This window comes from Schistocerca americana, chromosome 5, assembly GCF_021461395.2.
Source record: "Schistocerca americana isolate TAMUIC-IGC-003095 chromosome 5, iqSchAmer2.1, whole genome shotgun sequence".
In the NCBI taxonomy this organism is placed as follows: domain Eukaryota; kingdom Metazoa; phylum Arthropoda; class Insecta; order Orthoptera; family Acrididae; genus Schistocerca; species Schistocerca americana.
The window spans coordinates 651755896-651778708 of NC_060123.1; the positions used below are offsets into that span (position 1 = coordinate 651755896).

A 22813-nucleotide genomic window follows, 5' to 3' on the forward strand; every position below is an offset into this window, starting at 1 on the left:
GGTCGACCATCAATGATAATTTTTTACTTCAGAAGTCGCCTGTTCCAGCACCTTCAAAGCAGAAAAAGGCTGATCGTGACTCAACTGTAAAAGAGTAACTTATGCTTTCGCAGACTTCTTTGTAGTTATTGGCTCTGAGCACTATGGGACTTAACATCTGAGGTCATCAGTCCCCTAGAACTTGGAACTACTTAAACCTAAGGACATCACACACATCCATGCCCGAGGCAGGATTCGAACCTACGACCATAGCGGTCGCGCGGTTCCAGACTGTAGCCCCTAGAACCACTCAGCCACTTCGGCTGGCTAGTTATTTTTGAGGTCTACAATTGACTACGAAATCAAATGATTTTGCCCCAGTAGTTAGGCAGCCAATTGCAAGAGAGCCAATGGCAGCCCATTTTCTTCCGACCTGGTTTAGAACTATCGCCACTGCTCATTGCTTATTTTACCTAAATTAGCTAAATATATACTAAAACATAGTCAATTAATATATGTGTGAGTTAAAAAAGGAAACACGTAAATCGCATAAGTGAAAGAGATCTTGCTTCTCAATCTCGTGTTCCGCCCCGGGAAGTATTTGTGTGGATGTAATAGTAAAATATGAAGTTTAAAAGCATCAAATGCACTTGAATTAAAATTAAAAAAAGAACGACATAAAAAAATTCTAGAAAGTAAAAAAATAATACGTATTTCCCCTTGAAGTTTAATATAAGTAGTAATATATTGATCCAAGCGTAGTCGCGTCGGCGGACCGATAAGTAAATAAAACAAAAACAATATACCTACAAATAGGAAAACATATGTAGTTTAAACACATGTCAGCTACCTAGGCAATCCACGTCAATATCAAAGCAATAATATCAAATTCTTGAGCCTAAGTCTTAATTAATTTGTTCCGAAAAATTCGCATTACAGACATGACCGTCAACGTCGCCTGCCCTCACACTACTGCACGTTGCGGTCGTCGCATCTGGCCATTTCACGGCACGCGCGCCGCATACCGCGCTCCGCGCGACTCGCACTCGCTATATAATGAAGCGTGAGTCAGCACGCTATCAACGTCGTTTTTTATTTTACTACACCTGTGTACGGCTCCATGTTTTTTATTCAAGTGTCTACTGTTTTTTGTCCACCATTATGTTTTGTTTTTCTGTCTTCGTTGTGTCTATTTGTACTGTCTGTGGCCGAAGAGCGGCGTAATACTGCCGCTGCCGGCCCACCTTTTGTAGAGGTGTTCAAATAACAATAAAGAAAAAAAAGCCAGTACGCTATCATCAACCCACTGCAGGACGTGGGTGTGGTGAGACAGATTAATGCATTAAGCTAACTTCGTACGTAATTATGTAAAATATGATACAAAATAAATAGGTAACTCTCTTCTTTAACAATGTTAGGTTGATCAAAGACAAACTGCTTTTCATATTTTTATTTTCTAAGTAATTATAACTTCACTAGCTATTTTGAGGTGTCGATGTAGGACCCCCAGGCCTGGAAGAGATGACGGCAAACAGACTTATAGCCAGCAGTAATGAAAGTATGCTGTTCTAAGAGTGATATCTGGTGTAAACATACTTTTATTTACTTAGCAGCCCCCCGCTGCATATACGAAACTTAAACGGGCAACACTTCAACACTTCTTTTTCTTACTTTTTAAAGGTTTTTTTCTGTCAGGTGCTTCTTTTCTTCAATTTTTAATTTAAGTTTGTGTGCAAGACTCTTCTCTGCATAGTTACTACAACCTGGATCCACTACACTACAACCCGCGGAATTACTTAGAACGCGATACTGCGCCAATAGACCGATCATGCTATGAACATGATGGAGATAAGAACTTTAAAGAAACGGTCAAGTGTTGGTGTCATTAATGGCACGAAATCATCAGCAGAACAAGCTAACGAGACCTCCGTGGGAACAGAAAATTTGGGTGCCAGGAATGTTCTTGTAACTAGTGCCTTTAGACACGTTAAAAACTTGAAAATTTTAGGCCGTAGCGGAAAAATAGAAGTTTCGAACAGGCACGTAAATTTAACAGTGGAATGCACACTCTACCCGTCTATACATATACATATTATGTGACGACTAAGCTCAGGAACTGTAGAGATTTTGATATGGTGTTCACTGATACATAGACTGATTCACGAGAAAGCTTTGTGTCCAGAATTTTTCAGCGCTGCGCAGCGCAAGTCGTCCAGCCGTGGAGTGGATACACGCTGCTGCCGGTGCAGGTCGCTAGTGTATGTTTCAAAATAAGATTCTCATGACACTTTCGATATCTTCGACAATTCCAAACTATCGCGTTCCAGCTAACGCTAGACCTCAGGCTATGCTAAGTTCAGGCTGTCACTGCAACTCAAAACATAGTTCCCCCCACTCGCATCTCCACTATACATATACAGGTCTAGTGAACAACTTCATCTAACCTACACCCCACAAGAAATACACGACATAGTATTATCAAAATATGCACCCGAAATTTAGAGTTAAAACAACCAAACGAAATATCCCAGACGTCACATGCTTACCATATGACGTCACACTTCGAAGAATACACCCATAGCCTGCGCTGTTCATTAGACGTGAATTAGCTTACTGTAGTCAAGCATTGGTCTAGTCCCGCTACTTGTTTTACCCCACACCTCCCCATCACCACACACACACTTGTGTCCCAGCAACATATCACTTCTGCTATTCAAGCTGTGCCATAGATTTATTTTCTTCGTAATTCGATTTGGCACTAGTTATCCGATCTACACGTCTTCAGTATTCGTCTGTGGTACCATATTTCATAAGCTTCTACTCTTTCCTTGTCCGAACTGTTTTTAGTCCACATTTCTGACCCATGCATGTTCAAGACCACACTCCAGGAAATTTCTTCAGAAAAGACTTCCTGACACTTACATAGTTGTTCTATGTTACATTTTTCTCCAGACACACTTTTCTTGCTATTACCCTCTGCATTTCCTAATCTAATTCCCTCACAATCAACAGATTTTTTTCTCATGATAATGTCTTCCTCAGTACTTTCGACCGGCAGATGTATGTATGTACGTATGTAGTAAACAGGGGACCTAGAAACGACGTACAGGCTTGGTCCCGCCGTAACCCTCAGTGGTTCACAACCCCAGAACAGGCCACAGCAGTCCACCCCACCGCCGCCCCACACCGAACGCAGGGTTATTGAGGGGTTCGGCCCCCAGTGGACACCACCAGGAACGTCTCATACGAGAAGAGTGTAACCCCAAATGTTTGCGTGATTGAGTAATTATGATGCACGCGTACGTGGAGACAGTGTTTGAGCAGCAATCGCCGTCAGAGTGTAACTGAGACGGAATAAGGGGAACCAGCACGCATATGTCGAGGTAAATTGAAAACCGCCTTAAAAACCATCCACAGGCTGGCCGGCACACCGGACCTCGACACTAATCCGCCGGGCGGATTCATACCGGGTCCCGGCACGCTTTCCCGTCCGGGAACCAGCGCGTTAGACCTTCATTAAACCAATCAGTAGAGCCCCACGTCCTCGGGAAATATAACAGGTGTAGTTTCGCCTCGCCTTCAACCGTTCGCAGTATCAACATAGTCAGGCCTTGTTAGCTAAGGTTACAAGGCAGATCAGCCAGTCATCCAGACTGATGCCCCTACAACTACTGAAAAAGCTGCTGACCCCTTTCAGGAACCATATGCTGCTCGGACCTCTCTGCAGATAACCATCCGATATGGCTATCTCTGTCTTTTTTTCCCGACAAAAGTTGGTGTGAAATGTTTCGCTGACCCTTGAGTACCATCAAGTGGTTGACTTCGTGGCACACACATTTGCCATCTGCAGCGCAAAGAAGCTAACCAGTGGTTGAGCGACGGACGACAGCTTCCCACCACGGTACGAATAGAGGCGCAGCCGAGCGGAACCCGATCCAGAGCGGCCCTCTGGACGCGACGGCGGTCACGTACTCCTACGCGCTCGTCCTTTGTTTCGCCACATCGCCGCCTGTCGAGGCGTCAGTGCCAAAGGGTGTTGGGTGTCGGGCCGCTACAAAAGATGGCCGGGACACTCGAGAAACCATGTTAGAACACAAAGGGCAGCCGAGAGGAGGGAGCAAGCACCCACTTCCCGTATCATGTGAGCGACGTTCTCCTCCAGCGGTTCCCTCGAGACCAGCCCGTTTAACAGATGCCAATCAGTTTAAAACTTACCGCGTATTACCGTGAGATGCAGTGATAGAGCTGCTCCCGAGCGGAACCGACACTGCCGTATGCTGTGCTATCCAGGGTGTCCCAGAAGGAGTGGTCAAATTCAGCGATATGGCAGGAACGATCATTTGAAGGAAAAAAACTTCAAATCAACATATACCTGTGAAACACGACGAATGTACATTCTCATTTATTTACTGTATAATGCAATACATTGCCAGGTTTACATATGTACAACAGCTAGTAAACATTACAACACGCCTTTTACAAAGTATGAATTGTAAAATAAGTATTTTTAACACATTCACACTACAACTGTTATGCGGTTCGCAATAAATGTTCGAATATTCCACGATCAAATTCAGTGCGTTTGTCCACTCTTGGGAGAGCATGTTCCTATACGTTCAGATGAAAAATGGGAACTTGGAAGAACGTGCTGAAAACTTTGTTAAGTACTCTACGATGGGGGATACGACACGTCGGAAAGCGCCAACGATATTCTTCGGTAGCAGGAGCACTACCATTGCAGAAGCCCTAAACATACACCATTCCTGAACAATCGTCATTAGTGTAGATGTACGGCATTTTATCCAGTGCGTGTGCAAACGCAGTTAACGAACGCTTCTCTCTGATACACTCTCAGTCTCTTCACACTATTTGGCTCCCAACACACCGAGGACAACTGTGCGTTCAACGGGCTAGTTTCGTTGCCGAGCAAAGGGGCTGAAAGCAGCACGGAAGGTTGGGCAAGAAAAGAACGTCAAAGAGGTTGGCTGGGTAACACGCATACGTCCGCTCCACTAGCCCAAAAACAAATGTACATCAAATATTTTAAAATGAACTTCAACAGTCTCGACCGCAAGAATCTCTATTATTGTGGTTACCGGTTTCGGTCAGTTACAGACCATCCTCAAGCATCATTTCATGTTCGTAGGCTTGGTGGCGAACGGAGCAGGTGTTACGAACTCCACGAACGTCAACTACAGTCCGTAACGCCTGCTCCAGCGACACCGTTGATGTTCATTTTAAAGTCCTAAGAAAATGTTCTCAAAAACTACTTATACATCAAATATGTTCTGCCGACCGCGGTGGCCATGCGGTTCTAGTCGCTCAGTCCGGAACCGCGCGACTGCTACGGTCGCAGGTTCGAATCCTGCCTCGGGCATGGATGTGTGTGATGTTCTTAGGTTAGTTAGGTTTAAGTAGTTCTAAGTTCTAGAGGACTGATGACCACAGATGTTAAGTCCCATAGCGCTCAGAGCCATTTGAACCATTTTTTAAATATGTTCTATCTCGGAAATCATTTGGAATAGGGCACATGTCCACATGAAGTTTTTTGCTTCAAATGAGCGTTTCTGTCATATACATGAATATTGATCATTTTTCCTGGGATACCCTGCACATATTCACTCAGAATTAACTGCAATCTGCCCTGCAATCAGACGAGAGAATCGATTTGTTACATCAGAAACACAGGTGGCTATTCCCATTCCCGGATGCTTATTACCAACCTACTTCTTGCTTCTTATTGTTAAAAGGAATTAAATTAAATTAGTTCTTCAGCAACAGTAGTTATTTCAACTTTTTGAGCAACATTATGGACCTTAAACAATCGTACTCCTTTCAACAATCACAGTCTCCGTTTAGTCACATACATCGACTTATTACATAAAAGTTCGAATTATGAAATTTATAAATTGCTTTTACTCACAAGAAATTGGGTAGGAGAAGAGATCTTCTTTGATCAGCAGTCGCATTTTCGAAAGCTGCTTATTGATGTCAGTAAACATTCAGAGGGTCCACATATATGATTTAAATTACACACATTATTACAAAAGTAACATGTATTAATTATTGCAGAATTGACGTGTGCTAGTTACAAACTCTATAAAACAGCTGCGATACTTCTTCGACATATGAAATAGCTCCCTGAACTGAATCTAGTTCTTCTACAGAAGAAATATCATCCTGAACACTTTCGGAAACATTTTTCGCACTCTGATGTTATTACTTCAAAAATATGGTTCTGGAAGCACTCAACAGCTTCTCTAGGTGATGGAAATCGTTTGGCAAAAGGAAACAAAAATAAGTAGTCAGGATACAAATCAGGTGAATATTGGCAATCAGACGTTAACTCCATGGTTTTCTCCGTCAACTAATCAAGCGTTTGACGAGCTGCATAACAAATGGGATTGTCATCATGAAGAATGTTGCGACGTCGTCTCCTGTTTTTCCTGATTTAATGAATGATGTGGGACAAACACATTGTTTCCAGAATGAGATTTTTCACTCTGCAGCGGAGTGTGCGCTGATATGAAATTTCCTGGCAGATTAAAACTGTGTGCCGGGCCGAGACTCGAACTCGGGACCTTTGGTTTGGAAGGTAGGAGACGAGATACTGGCAGAAGTAAAGCTGTGAGGAGGGGGCGTGAGTCATGCTTGGGTAGCTCAGTTGGTAGAGCACTTGCCCGCGAAAGGCAAACGTCCCGAGTTCGAGTCTCGGTCCGGCACACAGTTTTAATCTGCCAGGAAGTTTCAAACAAATTGTTGTATATCGTTGAGCAATAGCTGTTCTTCGATCTTCTATTGTAACTATCGCGAAATGTCAAACGGGCTGATTTTGATTTCGGTTCATCTGGGAACACCCATACAGTTGACTTCTGTTCAGTTTCCGGCTCATTCGAATGTAATGAGGTTCATTTCCCTTTTAAGACGTTGTATACAGATTTTACGTTTTCTCGGTTCACTTTTTTCTGCGTTTCTTCACACTTAGCAAGCTCGTGTCCGAGCTTCGGTCAAGTTGTGTGCAATCTATAGTGAGCAGACAGATCGTTTTCGCAGATGGAAGTTCACGCAAACTCTACAGTGCCGTAGTCTTCAGAAGCCTAAGGGCGACACTGTCTCATCACAAGTAAGTCAGGTGCTGATCCACTTCAATCACAGCTTGGACGACTTTCTCTCTCTCTCTCTTTATTTTGTTTTTTTTTTATTTTATTTTTTTACGACGATCGATTTTGATTGAATTCCTGCAGACGATTGGTGCTTGGTGCAGCATTTGACCGTTGACCCGGAATGTAAACAGATTTAACTTACTGCGTATTAACAGGCAGAGAGACTCACTTTTGTATGATCACACTATTACAGAACACTCACTGGAAACGGTCGCATCCACAAAATATCTAGAAGTATGAGTACGGAGCGATGTAAAGTTGAAGTGCCACATAAAATTTATCGCAGGTGAGGCAGATTCTACACTGAGATTCATCGGAAGAATCTTCGGGAAATGTGGTTCAGTCACAAAAGAGGCAGCTTGTAAAGCCCTAGTTCGACTAACGCTATAGTATTGCTCGTTATTTTGGAATTAGTACCATAGAGGATTGATAGAGAAGATCCAAAGAAGAGCAGCACCTTTTGTTACAGGCTCAATCAGTAGGCGCGAAAGTGTCACGGAGGTGCACAACCAACTTCTGTAGCAGACGCTGCAAGAGGGGCATTCTCCATCACGTTATACCCTGCAGCTAAAATTCGGAGTGCGTAGGTTCCTAGAAGAGTCAACCAATATGTAACTTCCTCCTAAGTTATATCTCATAAAAAGACCATCAAACTAATATTAGAGAGATTCTAGCCGAGAGGGGGGCTTACCAACAACCGTTATTCCCGCGTTCCATTCGCTGCTGTATCAGTAAAAAGGTGGAGTGATCCGATACACAAAGTGCCCTCCGCTACACATCCTAAGGTAGTTTGCGGTTTATGGGTGTAGGTGTAGATTGGTCGTTGATGGAAGCGTGACCACGACGAAATTCTGTAAACCAATTACAAACAGCATTTTCTGGAGTTGATTGGTTGCCAGAACTTGGACAAATGTTGAGTTCTCTCTTTTTCAATTCAATTTCCTGGTCCGCTGCATTAACTCAATGTGCCACTATCGATTTGCTCGGTAACTGAATGTTTGCCAAAAGCTAGATATCACACACGTTCGAAATATTTCTTTAACACCTTTCATAAATTAAAGTCAGGGCACCTTAATACTATTGTTGTTAGGGGTTGGTGACTAACTTTCTCGTTTACCGTCGATGTAAATGTATCAGATAATTTTATTCGAACACGCCAGTGATATTACTGGATCGAACGGCAACAATACTTCAGTTGGCAGCGCTCTTGTTATTAAAATACCACGCCAGCGATTCTCATATGACTTTATTTTTCAGCACGTAACAATTTTTTAAAATGCAAACGCCTCGGCCTGAAAATGCACCTTGTTGATATTTTTTCAGAGAACTTGATACGGATATTCAACCGAAAGTTATTCTGCTGTTACAACGCATAATAAGTTTGGAGGTTCTCTACCAGAGATCAATTTTTTTGCATCATATGTTGCATTTAATTAACGTACATTTTATATTTGGAAAATTTAGTTCAGTGTTTTAATAATTAATGTTACAAAGGCTCATATTGAAATTATCTTTTTATTGCATATCAAACTATCAGACTGAGCTAGAAAGATAACTAACATTTCACATTGCTTAAGAAATACGGGACAAAAATGTTCGTTATTGCCATATACAAGGTCTTGTAGTTTTCAACATCCGATTGGTCGCGAAATGGAAACCACAGTGAGAATCAAAAAACGTTTTATTTGTAACAATTAGCCATAACTTCCTGCTACCTCTCTTCATACTCGCCGCTTCAACTTAGACATGACGTCTGTGATTTCAGCCAATATTTCCTACGCTGGTCTGCAGCTCGTTGTGTAAGCCGAAATACCGTCCGCATAGCCAGTGGTTCATGTGAGCGAAGAGATGGAAATCAGAGGGATTCAAATCTGGACTGCGTGTTGGGTGGTGGAATACTTCCCGCCGGAAACACTGCAGAAGCATCTTCGTTGCACACGCAGTGTGCTGCCAAGAATTGTTATGGAGAAGGGAACACGTCACAGTTATGCGGGCTGCGTGAAGTCAGGCAAAACCCCTCAACAGGCACTTCACACTTGCCAGGAGACACTGTTTTACAGGCACCTTTACGTGCTCACTAAGCGCTCAGAACTGAAAAGTGCGCCAAGGACACTACCCAAAACATCTGCCAGATGCTTCACTGGATTTTCAATATGGTTTGAACTTTGCGACTGATTGGAAGTTGAAAAAAACATACTAATTATATCTACTGGAAATACAGCTTTTCTGCTTCAAATGAAATGTGCATTTATTACTTGATTCACCCACTGTAGATGTAGATGTAAACAAATAACTAGGCCAATTTCTGAGCTGTCATTGTTTTAAGAATAACAAATGATGAACTGTAAAGCAATAGTAACATCACATCTGAATAACCTCATCTAATGGTCGTTCAGAAAAACTTGAAAAGAGATAGTCGTATTAGATGTGTACACTTTTCCATAGTCGCAATATTTCCACCGCCCAACGCAGCAGAGCATTAAAGTTAATCTCTTCTTCCCTTGTACACTCAGTGATGGAAGATACCAGCTCCGCGACGAGTATAAATATCTTACCGGACCAAGAATGCCGGGGCAGAATGTTGTTGAGACGCTGTTGCAGTTGCCAACTGGAATACGGCGCAAGTGGCTCTAAGCCGCCGTTTACCTGTTCCGCCAGCCCCTAATTACGCGGATGGTTTCTTGCTGCAGCTCCCGTTACGCCGTTTAAGGCACCCGCCGCTTAGCTCGGCGATATTTATAACCCCTCGCAGCACTCTGTTACTTGTGTTTTCCATCGTACAGCACAGGAAGAATTGCTAATGTCCGTGGTCAGCACTCCGCGGAGTTGAATTTACTCGGTCTCTGTGTGTAATGTGACTCTGATGGCTTGTCCACGACACAGAGGTACACAGAATGCCGCGCCAAGGCAGGTTCTCTTCCAATGACACTCAACATGCCCCGCACGTGGGAGCTCCATTACTGCAGAAACAGCAAAAGGTATCTCCACTGAGCAAATAATGTGCAGTAAACAGTAGCAGTCATTAACATATTTGCTGTGGGCGTCTCCATTTTAACACGAGATACGAGAATACGAAAACTGACACGAATCGACGGTTAAATTACTGGAACATTTAAGCAGCGCGACATTGCTAGCTAATAAACAGAACCAAACACAGCACGTGTGTTGCATCGTAATGTTGAAAGAGTCGGGATACCGAATGGTGAAACACGGTGACTTAAACTGCCACACGACCAACTTACGCCCTCGCATTTGCACAATAATTTGTTCGCATTCCTACTCTGTTGTTGCTACAGGTGATATAGGCTCCCTTTCGTTAACTACTACTTTTCATCCCATTTGGCGTCGCAGCCTACCATCCCCTCTTGAAATAATAAATCCCACGCAATTTGCGTATTCCGGTACCAACTCTCACTAATAAATTTTATCATACAATACAAACGAAATGTATTCTACCTTGCCTAGCTCCTCTTTATTCTTATTTTACCCATCCCTATAGCTTTTTACGTCTTTCTCTACCACAGAAATTCTCACTCTTCTACGATTCACACATCCCGTATTACTCCGGCGTCTCTTCTAACTGACGTTGTTTCGTCTCAGCCTCTGTTTTCATCGTTACGTTACGTATTTATCCGTGGTTGTCAAATCCTTGAACAGGAGCGAGTGACTGAGGAAAATGTGTACATACGCGTCTCGGAATACCAGATCATTGAAAACTTTGTATCTCATCGCTGTCGATTTCTTTCGTACACATTGGAACACTTTTAGCAAGCAGTACAGACTTCAGGCTTCATAGTATTGGCTAGACATGATTTTTTGGCTACTTCTTCTTCTGTTCTAAATCCCTGCACTCTTTCGGGCTTGGCTGACCTTTTCGTCAGTAACTAACTGAGTACTGTTTTCGTTCGATTCTTTTTTTTTCGTTTAAGTCTCGTACCTCTCGTCCTTAGAATCCTGATCTCTTCTCTCTCTTCGATAGGTAACTTTGTTATATTTGCCTCCTCTAGACTATCCTGAATGTCTTTGAACTAATTCTCTTTAAAATGTCATATTTCAAAACCTTCAAGAGCTACTGATGAAATGAACATTTATTAACTGCTAGCTTCGATGAATGTATCATACAATTATTTACTTTAGCTTGTCTCGTAACGTTTTACTGTGGCGTCGAAACCAAAAAGAAGGTTTTTTTAGCTCCACAGAAACTGTCGTCAGTAACAAAACGCAGTGATATATTTAAACATTGTTCACACTGTCAAAATCATCCTCCAATGTGGAGCAAACTCTGCACACTCCGTAACATAATTTTATAGCTCTTATGACGATCGGTGGACTGAAGCAGGTAGCTGATCAAGGTTTATTTAGGATTTAAAAAGTAATCAAACTGATTTTTGGTCTACTAATATTCGTTTAGACGTAAAGGTTTCGGCTTATCGAGTCCAGAGTCAGGAAAGAACTGGTTGGCGTCCACAAGAGACATTAGTGTACAGGAAACGGAATGCTAGAAACAAAGATACTATCAACACACACAGAATCTTTATTCATGCGATTAGTTGAGAAATGTATAATCTTGCGTCATCACTAGAGTTATGCACCAACGTTGTTAAATCACAGTGTTAAATTACGGTTTACGAGCTGGATTGTGCCAAAGTCATTACGTAACGAAAACACACAATATTAAAATATATAAGTTGTAATGAAAAACTAAGTAGGGTGTAATGACGATTCCACAGATTTGTGGGATGTATGTGATCATTGGGACTGAATTCTGGGAGCGTATAGCTGGTTTGATGGATCAAGTTAAGCTTAAGAGTGAAATTGTGATCAGCTGTAACTGATCATTTAGAACCAAGTGGGGATTTGAACTAAGTCCTTGCTCATCTCTAGTGCTTCTAATAGGTTAAATTATCTTCTGTTTGTTGACTATTTGCAGCACTTCTGTGCTGATGTTGTATCTGTGACCTTCCTCCTGCACATGTTCAACAAAAGTACTGTTCAGCCAGTCTCCTTGCTGTAGGTTATTCCATCAGCAGTTCTCGGTGTATTTGAAATGTGATTCTTTTCAAATATTTACTAGCTCTGGGGCACCACCCGCTCAAAACCATGGGTCTTGGTTTTGTCTTTCCGAAAGTCGCTGAGCTGTTGTTTCAATACCCGCGCTTTCTAATAATCTCGATATGAGACAGAGAAAGGCATTTCTCCTTCTGCGCATTGTATCTACTCTTCATTCATTTTATTAGGTATCAATCTCCGTCAACTGAAAATAAAAGCTGCTGCATCCAGCCATGTTTATTATTGCGTTGTGTATTGTGTGTATTGAACCGGGGACCTACAAACGACAGAGAGGCTTTGTCCCGACCTAGCCCTCAGTGGCTCGCAACCTCACAACAGGCCACAGCAGTCCAACCCAGGGTTATTGTGCTGTTCTGCCCCCAGTGGAAACCCCCCTCCCCCCCCCCCCCCCCCCCCCCGCCAATTGTTTGCGTGGTAGAGTAATTATGGCGTACGCGTACGTGAAGGCAGTGTTTGCGCAGCAGTCGCCGACATAGTGTAACTTTGGCGGAATGGGGGGAACCAGCCCGCATTCGCAGAGCCAGATGGAAAACCACCTTAAAAACTATCCACAGGCTGGCCCGTACACTGGACCCCGACAGTAATCCGCCGGGCGGACTCGTGCCGGGGACCGGCACGCCTTCCCGCTCGGGAAGCAGCGTGTTAGACTGCACGGCTACCCGGGCGGTCATGTTTATTATACTTTCCGCTACATCTTTCGATTCGAAGGATGAAACCCAGGTCTGTCTCACCCCCTCCCTACCCCTCACACCATCTCAGACATCAGTTGCCTTTCCGCGGACTCATAGTAAGACCTGTAAAAATTTTCACTTGGCGCTCAAGTGGCCATTTATTTGCTTTTGCCTTGAACCTGTCCCTACTTCACCTCCATTACGTGGATTTGTGTCAGTAGCGCATGGCTGTATTGTATGTACGACTTTCGTGTAACCTGTGGTACTGTCTCCTCTTGCAGTCGTGTTTACGTCACATACGCACTCTGCATACTCAGTTAAACAAAGGTGTTTGCAATGCAGTTTGTGTGTAGTCCAGAGACAGTTTATCCATGTGGCACATGCCGCAGGCCCCGTGCGCTGGAGAGTTTCGCAGTCGCGCTGTCCAGTTTTGTGCAGTAAAATTAATCTCTAGCAGTTTTGGACTGAAAATATTAATGCTGTTTAGAATCATAAACGCATGCTTGTACAGCACAGGCAATAAAAAATCATTGACGCAACATTTTATATATGAGGAGCGGTCAAATGAAAACGAGACACAGGGCAAAAAAGTAAGTTAACAGTTCATTATTTCAAACGTAATCGCCATTACTGTTAATGAATTTATCCCATTGTGAGACAGGATGGTCAATGCTTTAATGGAAAAATGTTTGGGGTTCCCTAGTGAACAATGATTCCACCCAGGCGTGCTCCTCTCCGTTCGAAGAAATTCAAAGGAGACGAATGTTTTTCCTCCGGGCTCCAAAAGTACGAAAATGTCATGGGGACAGATTGGGACTGTATGGAGGATTTGTAAGGACTTCCCATTGAAACTTCTGCAGCGTACTCGAAAAACCTTGGCAACATGTGGCAGGGCGCACATATCCGTGAAGGACTTGTGACCGTCTTGTGTCACAGTGGGACAAATTTATTAACATTTATGGCGATTACTTTTGAAATAACCAGCTGTAGTTCACATAACTTGTGCTGCAATATTTGCTCAAAAAATCATTTGCTGATAATACGGTACCCTCTCCCTGAATGACTTTGGTTGCCAAGCCAAACAGTCGGACAACCAGAATTCGTTTTAATTAAGATTTCAAATTCATAGAACATAGTAGGTACTCCCATGAGTTTCTAACACATCATCTGTTTCTCACTCTTGGCTTTTATTTCTTCTCATTGTTATTTTATTGCTATTTGGTAGAGTATTTATAATTGTCCCATAGGCTTCGTTAAATTTTATGATCTTGCTACCGATTTCATGCTCGAAATTGCGTCCTGTGTAACAGCTAAGATTCTGAAAGTAGGTTGCTCCTTCCAGTATTACATTATTTATTGTAATTTTAGATCTCAAATGGCATTTTCCTTGGAAAATCCTAGTGGAATATCCTAATGGAAAAACTGGTAGAAGACGACCTCGGGGAACATCAGTTTGGATTCCGTAGAAATGCTGGAACACGTGAGGCAATACTGACCCTACGACTTATCTTAGAAGAAAGATTAAGGAAAGGCAAGCCTACGTTTCTAGCATTTGTAGACTTAGAGAAAGCTTTTGACAATGTTGACTGGAATACTCTCTTCCAAATTCTGAAGGTGACAGGGGTAAAATACAGGGAGCGAAAGGCTATTTACAGTTTGTACAGAAAGCAGATGGCAGTTATAAGAGTCGAGGGACACGAAAGGGAAGCAGTGGTTGGGAAGGGGGTGAGACAGGGCTGTAGTGCCTCCCCGATGCTATTCAATCTGTATGTTGAGCAAGCAGTAAAGGAAACAAAAGAAAAGTTCGGAGTAGGTATTAAAATCCATGGAGAAGAAATAAAAACTTTGAGGTTCGCCGATGACATTGTAATTCTGTCAGAGACAGCAAAGGACTTGGAAGAGCAGTTGAATGGAATGGATAGTGTCTTGAAAGGAGGATATAAGATGAACATCAACAAAAGCAAAACGAGGATAATGGAATGTAGTCGAATTAAGTCGGGTGATGCTGCGGGAATTAGATTAGGAGACGAGACTCTTAAAGTAGTAAATGAGTTTTGCTATTTGGGGAGCAGAATAACTGATGATGGTCGAAGTAGAGAGGATATAAAATGTAGACTGGCAATGGCAAGAAAAGCGTTTCTGAAGAAGAGAAATTTGTTAACACCAAGTATAGGTTTAAGTGTCAGGAAGTCGTTTCTGAAAGTATTTGTATGGAGTGTAGCCATGTATGGAAGTGAAACATGGGCGATAGATAGTTTAGGCAAGAAGAGAATAGAAGCTTTCGAAATGTGGTGCTACAGAAGAATGGTGATGATTAGATGGGTAAATCACATAACTAATGGGGAGGTACTGAACAGAATTGGTGAGAAGAGGAGTTTGTGGCACAACTTGACTAGAAGAAGGGATCGGTTGGTTGGACATGTTCTGAGGTATCAAGGGATCACCAATTTAGTACTGGAGGGCAGCATGGAGGGTAAAAATCGTAGAGGGAGACCAAGAGATGAATACACTAAGCAAAGGATGTAAGCTGCAGTAGGTACTGGGAGATGAAGAGGCTTGCCCAGGATAGAGTAGCATGGGGAGCTGCATCAAACCAGTCTCTGGACTGAAGACCACAACAACAACATCCTAATCTTTGTTTTATTAGTGGAAATGTTCATCTTACAATTAAAAGCCAGTAAACCAAGATGATAAACGGTTCTTTGAAAATTATCTTCATTCTCTTGAATTATTACTTGGTCATCTGCGCATAGTAGAGTATAAAAACATTTCTCTTTGTTGGTATGTATGCCGTAGGTGATAATTTGTCCCCATGCCCTGACTAGGTCATCTATGTTAATGTTGAAGAGAGTTCGAAAAAGTCCACATCCTTATCTAATTCCCTGCGTTACTGTTATTTGTTTTGAGAAGTTTTATCCATCTTCGATAATAGTTTTGTCTCTTTGTAAATAGCTTTTACAGAATTTCTTCGATAATCTGGTACACTAGGTGTCTATTGACTTCTTAACAACACGGTTTTCCTTAATGGGAGTACCGCGACCCTTTTGTAGCCTGTTACGACGTTGTCAGGTGAGCCGTTGTGGTGACCCTGCCTGCCCCTGTGTTTCAGGAGCCGCCGGGCGGGCGGTTCCCCGCCGGCCATGAGCGTGCCCGGCGCCGGGCACTGCCGCCTGACGACGCAGACGTCGACGCCGTCGCGCCATCACGCCGACTGGGACATCAACGACACCAGCATCCCCAGGGTGCGTACCTTGACTCTCCTCTACTGCTTTGCTCACGCTGTGAGTTACAGGCGCTTCAGATCACACTGACCGGCCGGCAGACGTTAACCTTTCTGGGTTCACGTTTGGCCTAACAGAGTGAAGTTCGATGAGTCTCTTTGAAATCGGGTCCACAGTTACCTAGCATTTCTAAAACGGCTCCGTGCCTCCTACAACAGTTGGATTTTCTTACCTTTACGCATCACTTCACAGTTCAGGCCTTAGACCGTTTTCAAGTACCATTCGTTAGTTGTTTAGTCATCAAAAATCTCCGATGGCAAATATTGACATAATTGTCAATTGTCCATCCAGTCCATGTTGTACAGGCTGAGCAAAATAAACATGGTCTGGAAAATACTAGTATTTCCTCCACTGTAATATAGGCTACCCGACTTACATCATCTGCTGCAGTTCCGCAAAATGTAAGTTTGGCTGCCTATCTTGAGGTGCAAGAAATATTTACTAAGCTAATTTTATTTAGCCCAGTATGTGTATAAAGTGCGCCTCGTAGCCTAATACTTATCAGTGCAGATCCCACACATATAATCAAAACGCCAATGGTATGCTGACACGTCATGACATTAAAATCATATACAGGGTGATTCAGAAAGAATACCACAACTTTAGGAATTTAAAACTCTGCAACGACAAAAGGCAGAGCTAAGCACTATCTGTCGGCGAATTGAGGGAGCTATAAAGTTTCATTTAGTTGTACATTTGTTCGCTTGAGGCGCTGTTGACTAGGCGTCAGCGTCAGTTGATGCTAAGATGGCGACCGCTCAACAGAAAGCTTTTTGTGTTATTGAGTACGGCAGAAGTGAATCGACGACAGTTGTTCAGCGTGCATTTCGAACGAAGTATGGTGTTAAACCTCCTGATAGGTGGTGTATTAAACTTTGGTATAAACAGTTTACAGAGAATGGGTGTTTGTGCAAAGGGAAAAGTTCTGCAAATTCCACAATCAACTGTATGGAGAGTCCTACGAAAAAGGTTAGTTATGAAACCTGAACGTCAACTACCCGAGGCGATGGATCGGCCGCCAGGCAGCCCGTGACAGAGCACTTCATCACTGGCCTCCAAGAAGCCCTGATCTTACCCCCTGCGATTTTTTCTTATGGGGGTATGTTAAGGATATGGTGTTTCGGCCACCTCTCCCAGCCACCATTGATGATTTGAAACGAGAAATAACAGCAGCTATCCAAACTGTTACGCCTGATATGCTACAGAGAGTGTGGAACGAGTTGGAGTATCGGGTTTATATTGCTCGAGTGTCTGGAGGGGGCCATATTGAACATCTCTGAACTTGTTTTTGAGTGAAAAAAAACCTTTTTAAATACTCTTTGTAATGATGTATAACAGAAGGTTATATTATGTTTCTTTCATTAAATACACATTTTTAAAGTTGTGGTATTCTTTTTTAATCACCCTGTATAATAGCAAAATACATTATCATACTCGACGTACAGGGCGTGGCCCTCGCCTCGCACGGATGGGGCTGAGCCGTTGGCGGTACAAAGCTTCCCACTCTTCAGGTTAATCGTTTTAAAATACGTGTACCGATATAACATGATTAAAAACATGAAACATTTACGCAAGCTTTTAGAATAACTGAAAAACGTCATACTGTTGATGATATATTAAATAATTACTGACTTTTTATCGTCCTTTGAAACGATACTAAAAAGTAAAATAAAAAGATGTCACTAGTAGGGGGACGATGCTGAGAAGAAGCACTATACATTCATTGTGAAGGACCTGGACAGCGAAAGGAGACCTGAGGGAGAGTTAGGAGTGTAAAGGGTAGGTATGAGCATAAACAAAGGCGTCTTCTGGGTTGTAAGAAGTGGAGATCATTGTAGCTTGGGTAGTAGTGAGGGGAGGGGGGGGACGGTATAGACGTAGGAACAGAAGTGGAGTAGGGAACCCCAGCGTCAGGCAGGCTATGCTTTGCAGAGGAAAATAAGCTTGGAAACGTAGAAAATAAGGTCGGCGTGATATAGGCTATGGAAGGAGAAGAATATCACAGATCATAGGATGGATAGATTTGCAGTACATTTTTTGTTTGTTGGAGTTCCTTTACAAGGTAGAGCGGCGTGCCAGCTGATAAAACCGCTCGTCAGTGAAATATTTCACATATCTAACAGTTTTCGTTACATAAAAATATGAATTAATCCTGTTGTAAAATATACGTTTCTGAAGATTTTTTTTTTAATTTGGATGAATTTACGCAACAGTCAGAACATAATCAAAGATCAGGATGGTGATGTTACTACGACATAATGACTATGCTGGTGGTGCAGAAAAATGATCATGTTCATGATGGAGATCGAAAGGCGACCGCTACAATAGGGCTCTGTAGAACTGCAGCAAGCAACTAACAGCTTTTGAGGGAGAGGGCCGGTGGAGGAGGGTCAAAACCGAAGGACGGGACGAGATGGAGCGTTGTTGACAGGGATGCAACGAAGGGTACATCACGGCATAGATTTCATAGTGTGTTGTGGGATGGACTGAAGTTATGGAAGGTGAAGATGGAAAACGGGATAAGGTTGTAGAGGCACAACGGGGTACCTCGAATGGTGGTTAGTGTGATTAGTGGATAGGAATGTTTCTGTGACAAATACATTGGGTCGGAAGTTGGTCCGAAAAGGGAAGAACGTGTGGGAAACCTACGATTAGGTGTACGATTCTGGAAGATAGGTGGGCGCAAAGGGGCGAGGCATCTTTCTAGGATTTCAAGGGATTCATAGAATTTAGGATAGGTGAAGATCGAAGCATCAAGTTGGGATGTGGCAAGAGGTGTTAGTAAATAGCGATAATGGCAGAAGGAGGTAGACTCGAGGTGCGGCCTTTTAGTAGTTTCAGTTGGTTTTAGGTTTGTGTCGAGTGGTAAGTACCTGTGAACTCCACAAAAATTTCCTGTCAGGAGTTAGCCCTAAATACCTTACTGTGTCAGTGAGAGAAATGAATTGGTTGAAGATAGACAGGGTTAGCATTATCTAAGGTGACAAAAGTCGTGGGATATCTCCTACTATTGTGTCGAAACTTCTGAAGTACCATGTTGACAACTTTGGTCCAACTTTGGTCTGCGCCACACTCGAACCCTGCCATCATCTCTTACCAACTGCAATCGGAACTGATCTGACCAGATCACGAGGTTCCAGTCGTCTAGGATCCAACCGATTTGGTCACGAGCCCAGGAGACGTGCTGCAGACGACGTCGTGATTGTAGGAAAGGCACTCGGGTTGGTCGTCTGCTGCCACAAACCATTAACGCCGAATTTTGCCGCAATGTCTTTACTGATACGTTGGTCGTACGTTCCACATTGATTTCTGTGGTCATTTCACGCAGTGTTGCTTGTCTGTTAGCACTGACAACTTCATGCAAACGTCGCTGCTGTCGGTCGGTAAGGCCGTAGCCACGGCGTTGTCCGTGGTGAGACGTAATGCCTGGAAAGCTGTACTCTCAGCATACTCTTGAAACTGTTATTCTCGGAATACTGGATTCCCTAACGATTTCCGAAGTGGAAATGACGCGTTCAAAGTCTCTTAACTCACGTCGTGCGGCCATAATCACGTCACATGATCCGTCTGAGTAAAAATGACAGTCCGCCAATGCACTATCTTTTTATACCTTCTGTAAGCGATACTACCGCCGTCTGTACACACGCATGTCGCTATCCAATGACTTTTGTCACCTCAGTGTATACCTTTCTTTATGTACTCTACTGGATATTAAAATTGCTACACCACGAAGATGACGTGCTACAGACGCGAAATTTAACCGACGGGAATAACATGCTGTGATATGCAAATTATTAGCTTTTCAGAGCATTCACACAAGGTTGGCGCCTGTGGCGACACCTACAACGTGCTGACATGACTGTTAGCAGAATATGGAATCGGTGGGTTCAGGAGGGTAATACGGAACGCCGTGCTGGATCCCAACGGCCTCGTATCACTGGCAGTCGAGATGACAGGCATCTCATCCGCATGGCTGTAACGGATCGTGCAGCCACGTCTCGATCCCTGAGTCAACAGGTGGGGACGTTTGCAAGACAACAACCATCTGCTCGAACAGTTCGACGACGTTTGCAGCAGCATGGACTATCAGATCGGAGACCGTGGCTGCGGTTACTCTTGACGTTGCATCACAGACAGGAGCGCCTGCGACGGTGTACTCAACGACGAACCTGGGTGCACGAATGGCAGCCGGTCGCGGTGGTCGTGCGGTTCTAGGCGCTCCAGTCCGGAGCCGCGCTGCTGCTACGGTCGCAGGTTTCCAACCGATTTCTCATACACAAACAGCAGTTGACCGGCATTGCCTGGAGAAACGTTGTTGTGATGCCTCGTGTAAGGGGAAGAAATGCGTACTATGACGTTTCCGACTTTGATAAAGGTCGGATTGTAACCTATCGCGATTGCGGTTTATCGTATCGCGACATTGCTGCTCACTTTGGTCGAGATCCAATGACTGTTAGCAGAATATGGAATCGGTGGGTTCAGGAGGGTAATACGGAACGCCGTGCTGCATCCCAACGGCCTCGTATCACTGGCAGTCGAGATGACTGATGACCACAGCAGTTGAGTCCCATAGTGCTCAGAGCCATTTGAACCATTTTTTTGCACGAATGGCAAAACGTCATTTTTTCGGATGAATCCAGGTTCTGTTTACAGCATCACGACGGTCGCATCCGTGTTTGGCGACATCGCGGTGAACGAATATTGGAAGCGTGTATTCGTCATCGCCATACTGGCGTATCATCCGGCGTGATGGTATGGGGTGCCATTGGGCACACGTCTCGGTCACCTCTTGTTCGTATTGACGGCACTTTGAACAGTGGACGTTGCATTTCAGATGTGTTACGACCCGTGGCTCTACCATTCGTTCGATCCCTGCGAAACCGTACATTTCAGTAGGATAATGCACGACCGCATGTTGCAGTTCCTGTACTGGCCTTTCTGGATACCGAAAATGTTCGACTGCTGCCCTGGCCAGCAATTGAAAACGTCTGGTCAATGGTGTCCGAGCAACTGGCTCGTCACAATACGCCAGTCACTACTCTTGGTGAACTGTGGTATCGTGTTGAAGCTGCTTGGGCAGCTGTACCTGTACACGCCGTCCAAGCTCCGTTTGACTCAATGTCCAGGCGTATCTAGGCCAGAGGTGGTTGTTCTGGGTACTGATTTCTCAGGATCTGTGCACCCAAATTGCGTGAAAATGTAGTCACATGTCAGTTCTAGTATAATATATTTGTCTAATGGATACCCGTTTATCATCTGCATTTCTTCTTGGTGTAGCAATTTTAATGGCCAGTAGTGTATATAATTCGTCGGAATGCAAGCTGGGAAGAGACAGTGTAAGGTGAACCACGCTGCGCAGAAAATTAGGATAAGTATTGGATTTTTGTGCTCGAGAAGTGAGGCTGGACTGTGCTGTGTGCCCGGCAGGTGAGCGAGTTCGACCGGTGGCAGGAGTGGGCGGACGGCCACTGCCGGCTGGTGTACCCGGCGTCCAGCGAGGAGGCCAAGCGGCACGCGTCCGGCTGGGCCATGCGCAACACCAACAACCACAACGTGCACATCCTCAAGAAGTCCTGCCTGGGCGTGCTCGTCTGCTCGCTGCGCTGCGTGCTGCCGCACGGCGACAAGGTGCACCTGCGGCCCGCCATCTGCGACAAGGCGCGCAAGAAGCAGCAAGGTAGGCGACAGCGCACTGTGGAGGCAGCGCTGGCGTGTGCACAAGTGCTTCTCTTGGAACACCACTATGGGTCTAGACTAAGAAAATAGGGTTAACATTGCTTGGAAGTTATACGTACCAACTTCAAGTTTTAGTTGGAAATGTTCCTAATTTATTTGTTTATACAGTCATTTGAACTACAGATTAAGGGTCTTCAGGGCCTTTCCTGCATCTAACCAGACATCATCAATGGTTCAACGTTATTATAAGCAGAATACAGGGGGGTGGACAAAGATACGGGAACACCAAAAACACAGCGCATTACCAAGCCTAATACGGTGTAGGAAAAGCGTTGACATCCAAAACAGCATCTAGTAGACTCGGAATGGGTAGATACAGATCCTGTACCGTTTTCAAGCGAGATCTTATACCACTCGTCTTGCAAAATAGTGGCAAGTTCAGCTGACGATGATGGAGGTGGTTAGTGATCGAGCACCCTTCTCTTCAAATTAGACCACAGAAGCTCAATAATACTTAGATATTGTGATTGTGCTGGCCAGGGAAGATCGACAGTTCATCCTAATGCTCACAAAACCAGTCCTTCAATTATTCAAAAACAGTCTATATCGCATTTATTATTATTATGCCGCCAACAGGTTTCAACCCGACGTAGGGGTCATTTTCCGGGCGTTTACACCATTGGTCGAATGCTGGTGGTGTCACTCCTAGTTTCCTGCCGTTATGTAGACAGGAGTGACACCACCAGCACTCGACCAATGGTGTAAACGCCCAGAAGATGACCCCTACGTCGGGTTGAAACCGGTTGGCGGTATAGTAACAACAAATGCGTTTAAGACTGTTTTTGAATAATTGATTAATCATACTAGTCTCCACAACCATGTTGTCCAAAAACCAGTCCTTGGCTATGCGAACTGTGTGAGAAGGGTTCCTGTTGTCTTGGATCGCAGTATCGCCATTGAAGAACAAACACTG

General features: G+C 43.9%; 1 protein-coding gene across 2 annotated transcripts in view; it reads left to right on the forward strand.

The window, feature by feature from the left end:
* Positions 1-22813, forward strand: part of LOC124615777 — an 86076-nt gene that overhangs the window by 34700 nt on the left and 28563 nt on the right. For both annotated transcript variants that reach the window (XM_047143878.1, XM_047143877.1), the window contains exons 2-3: positions 15993-16125; positions 21592-21841. In XM_047143878.1, the coding sequence (XP_046999834.1) occupies positions 15993-16125; positions 21592-21841 (383 nt within the window). The remainder of the gene's footprint in view (positions 1-15992; positions 16126-21591; positions 21842-22813) is intronic.